This window comes from Pundamilia nyererei, unplaced genomic scaffold (genome assembly GCF_000239375.1).
Source record: "Pundamilia nyererei isolate P.nyererei 1_Seehausen unplaced genomic scaffold, PunNye1.0 scaffold00504, whole genome shotgun sequence".
Classification (NCBI taxonomy): Eukaryota; Metazoa; Chordata; class Actinopteri; order Cichliformes; family Cichlidae; genus Pundamilia; species Pundamilia nyererei.
In genome coordinates, this window is record NW_005187905.1 from 175,110 (window position 1) to 179,061 (window position 3,952).

General features: G+C 43.4%; 2 protein-coding genes across 2 annotated transcripts in view; one reads left to right on the forward strand and one right to left on the reverse strand.

Moving 5' to 3' along the window:
• The window catches only part of abce1 (ATP-binding cassette, sub-family E (OABP), member 1), a 10,627-nt gene extending 7,196 nt beyond the window's left edge, over window positions 1-3,431 (reverse strand). The window contains exons 1-4 of the mRNA XM_005754081.1: window positions 3,100-3,431; window positions 1,886-2,027; window positions 1,717-1,802; window positions 1,487-1,603 (exon numbers count right to left, since the gene is read on the reverse strand). Coding sequence (XP_005754138.1) covers window positions 1,487-1,603; window positions 1,717-1,802; window positions 1,886-1,988 — 306 coding nt within the window. The 5' untranslated portion in view covers window positions 1,989-2,027; window positions 3,100-3,431. The remainder of the gene's footprint in view (window positions 1-1,486; window positions 1,604-1,716; window positions 1,803-1,885; window positions 2,028-3,099) is intronic.
• anapc10 (anaphase promoting complex subunit 10) overlaps window positions 1,987-3,952 on the forward strand; it is a 4,252-nt gene continuing 2,286 nt past the window's right edge. Inside the window, exon 1 of the mRNA XM_013916188.1 lies at window positions 1,987-2,011. Within this exon, the coding sequence (XP_013771642.1) occupies window positions 1,987-2,011 (25 nt within the window). The remainder of the gene's footprint in view (window positions 2,012-3,952) is intronic.

A 3,952-nucleotide genomic window follows, 5' to 3' on the forward strand; every position in this document is an offset into this window, starting at 1 on the left:
CACACACACACACACACACACACACACACACACACACACACACACACACACACACACACACACACACAATAAACATCTTGACCCACCATAACAGACTTCAACATAAGCTAATAATCAAATAATTTCATCATTTAGTGTCAGCTTTCCTTTCAGGTGTTTCTGCTTTGGTTTGACGGCTTTTCTTTGCTGCCATGGTTCTAAAATGACTTCATTGCTGAGCAATAATAATAATAATAATAATGAGCTCTTACTTAAACCCAAAGTCTTAGCAGTGTTTCTTTACATAGATGGGCTACCTGGGTATGTTTGTGTACTTCAGAGACTTAAAGACTGATTAGTCACTTCCCGTGCTTTTATTTTGAAAGTCCAATTGCTGGTATTGAACTAGAGCTGTGCTTCCTGTCATGATGTGACGATCCTCAATGTCATTCAGCTGCCTCTCTTTAATCAGGAATTACTCTGTCCAGCTCCATGAGCCCGTTAGGGTCCGCTTACGTAAAATGACATAAATGTCATCATCAGACGGTTAAGACGAGGGTCTGTGCGGACGTTTGAATGCCGCAGTTTCAGTGACCACGCAGACTCGTCAGCAGAGAACTTGACATGACAGCGCAGCAACTTCTCAGGAATGACTACATGGACAGCGGCTCTCCAGCTGTTCGCGTCTGCAACAGAGTATATTCAGAGTACGGTGGTCGTACCGACTCGGACAGCACCATCACAGCCCTGGGTTAGGACCTGTGGAGGTCCTAACCCAGCTGATTATTGCTTTTATTTAAAGCATAAAAATCATTAACAGTTGAAACATTATTTTTATTATTCTCCACTCCAAGGTCAACCTCTCACTTTTTAAAGGTCCTCTTGTTGTACGGAGAATGAGCATCAACTTGTCTGGATCATCAGAGCTGGCTCTCCAGCTATGAGCAGTAGCAGGTTCTCAGTTGAGTCCAGCTTCCACCCAGAGGGCATCAAGTGAGAAGAACACTCACAGGGTTGCAGACCTGAGTGGACGTAAACTTCTGTTTGCTGTTGAGATCATCACGTGGAGCTCGATCCCCTTTCACGGATCCTAAATCTCCTCCAGGAAATCAAGAGAGCGATCTTCACTTTTGAGTTCATCTCCATGGAGTAGTAAAGTCACAGGGAGATTCTTTTATTTGTGTGAACAAAACAACTTGTTTCTCCTCAGATCCCGCGAGATGTTCCAACAGAAGTCCGTGTTGGACAGTGCTGCAAAACCACACCTGACCTGATGTGCAGCCTCCAGGCTGAGAATCTGTGGACCCTCCAAACAAAAACTGGAAGCACTATCTATTAACCAGTAATAACTAAAATTAGAATCATAGCACATGGTGGAGGTGATCAGAACTAAAGGAGCGATCCAAGAATAACAGCTACGCTGGAACTTAATTCCGACCTGTTTCCCGAGGTTTTTGTAACATGTCAGAGGAAACACTGCTCAGCTGTGAAGTGAAGGTAAACAGACTGGAGGTTTATCGCCGTACCGGTGCAGTTTGAAGGAGTTGGCGCAGTATCTGTGTGTGGTTTCCTTCTCCAGGTTGCTGGGAAGGTTGACGATCGACAGTGCTCCAAACGGACATTTCTGCAAGGAGAAAAAGTCACGAAACAAACTTCAAAAACACTCTTAATAGTTTAAACGTTGTGACTAAAAGCAGTCTGAAAAGATCCTGCTAGATATTCAGGCGCTAAGATTACCTTGATGCAGATGCCACAGCCTATGCACAGAGACTCTGAGATCCACACTATCTTACTCTGTGGAGTCACCTCAATACACAGTTTACCTGAAGACACACACGGTTCACATTTAGACACATTTCTCTCTCACTCTAGTTTGTGCCGTCGGTGCGATCATCTCCACACTCACCCATACGGACGACCGGGCAGCTCTTCTTGCACTCCTGACGGCATTTCTTAGGTTTGCATTTGTCATGGTTGACGATGGCGATCCTGGTGTTCTTATCCGCCATGATTGAGGGCGGGAATGATGGACGTTAGCACCTGTGGAGCTGGAGAAACAAATTGATATCTGAGGAGCTGGTTTTGAGAAAATGTGATTAAACATACAAAGAGAAACAGGAACAATTTATAAACTGAGTCATGATTAGCATGCAGCTGCCCAAAACCATCCAAAAAGGCTCTAAATGTAGAGTGCAGCAGTCGGGGTCAAACCTGCGTCCACATGCACAATGTTAACTCTGCTGAAACAACACATTCGCTTCTGAACAAACGCTCTTTTTATTCAACAATAGAGTGCTGCAAATCTCCTGCCTAAACCAGCCTCTGACTGCATTTAATACCTGCTGTCTTTAATTCTGATCCTGGTCTGGTGTGTGCGTATCTAGGCCCCCAGGAGTCGGGCCCATTTGAGCTTTGCAGTCTTTTGTAAAGGAAGAGCGAGCCACACCAGGGTCCATTTAAAATTCTGCCCTTTCATCGTTGCTTCACGTCTGTACGCATGTGTCTGGAAACACCCGCTTCAACTCATTTAAACAATCTGTGCCCAACTTTCCTTTTAGTTCGGCATTAATTTAAGTCATAATATTAATTATTTTAACTAGCTGTATTCTAGCATGACGGGCGGTGGCGACGAGCTTCAAACTAGGGATTTCTCCTCCAATAACGTGCTGATCTGTGGTGCATACATATGCCGAATTAATAAACTACCCATAAACACTTTAAAAATGTCTTGGAATTATAATCTCATGACTGTCTGCTACGGTGAGTGATGTGAAACATCATAACTTGGGAGATTTACGAATGGAATTTGGCGCATGATCCTGTCGTTAAAAGAAAACGCAATATTTTCAGGGCCCGTCTCTCAGCAATACGAGCAAACAGGGGAAACCACACTGACTGACTCCCAACAAGCTGTAACCATACAATTACACTGGATAACGGACCAATTATAAAGAGACGCTTGTCCGGTGGAAGCGAAGTTTAGGATGTTCATTGGAGAATGCTAACGGCTAGCTTCACGATATTAGCAGCGGAGGCCCAGCAGCCCGACATCTGCTCGTTTCTGTGGCAATGAAAACGTCAAAAGCAATAAAATCCAGGGCGATGAGTACGCAAACTCACCCTTATCCGGCTCCAGCTACCCGGTTAAGAAGGGATTATTAGAGAAGACACGTTTAGAGACAAAAACTGTGGGGTGAAACTTCTGTTTTTTTTCCAGCAACGTGTTCCTCTCACGGGCTGGAAGCCGGCAGGAAAGATGGCGGGAGTATCGCAGTTAGCATGCGACTGCTTGCTCAGCGCTGGTGACGTGTATAAGAAGCGACGCTGAGGCGCAAAAAAGTGGGAGATTCGAAGTGTGTAAATAGAAGCGGATTTAAACTATTTTGGACGTGCAGCCGTATTTCTGATGCACTGACACGACACCCCGGAGACATGTACTAACGCGTCTGTGAGTCGGCTTCAATAACTGTGACGTAGATTGAGTTTTAGTGGTTTTGAGAGCGTTTAGAGTTGAGAAGTGTCAGCTGCTGGCGACTAGCTAGTCATAAATAACTCCCAAATAAATCACTTTTTAGCTGAAATGGATGCTCTAGCTTTGTCATTTAGACGAAGAAGTTTACCAAAAGGTCCCCTTATTCCTAAACAGAACTTACATTTTCTGTATTTTCTATTAAATGGAAATAGAGCTCGAAATGTTTAAAATATGCATAAAGGTTTGCGTCTGGTTATAATCTAGTTAAAATAGATGGTACCAGTTGTGATATTTATAAGCCGAACTTTACCTAATGGTCATCTTATTATTAAAATATAGTTATATTTGCTTCGTTGATTAAGTTGTATTTACTAAGTGTGAATAAACCTTAAAATATCGAAAACATGAATAGACGTTGGTGTTAGGTTACTGATCTCCATGAACCTTTTGAGAAAAACGCGTCAGATTTTCCATCAGAGTGTGCTGAACTTGTGTTTTTTT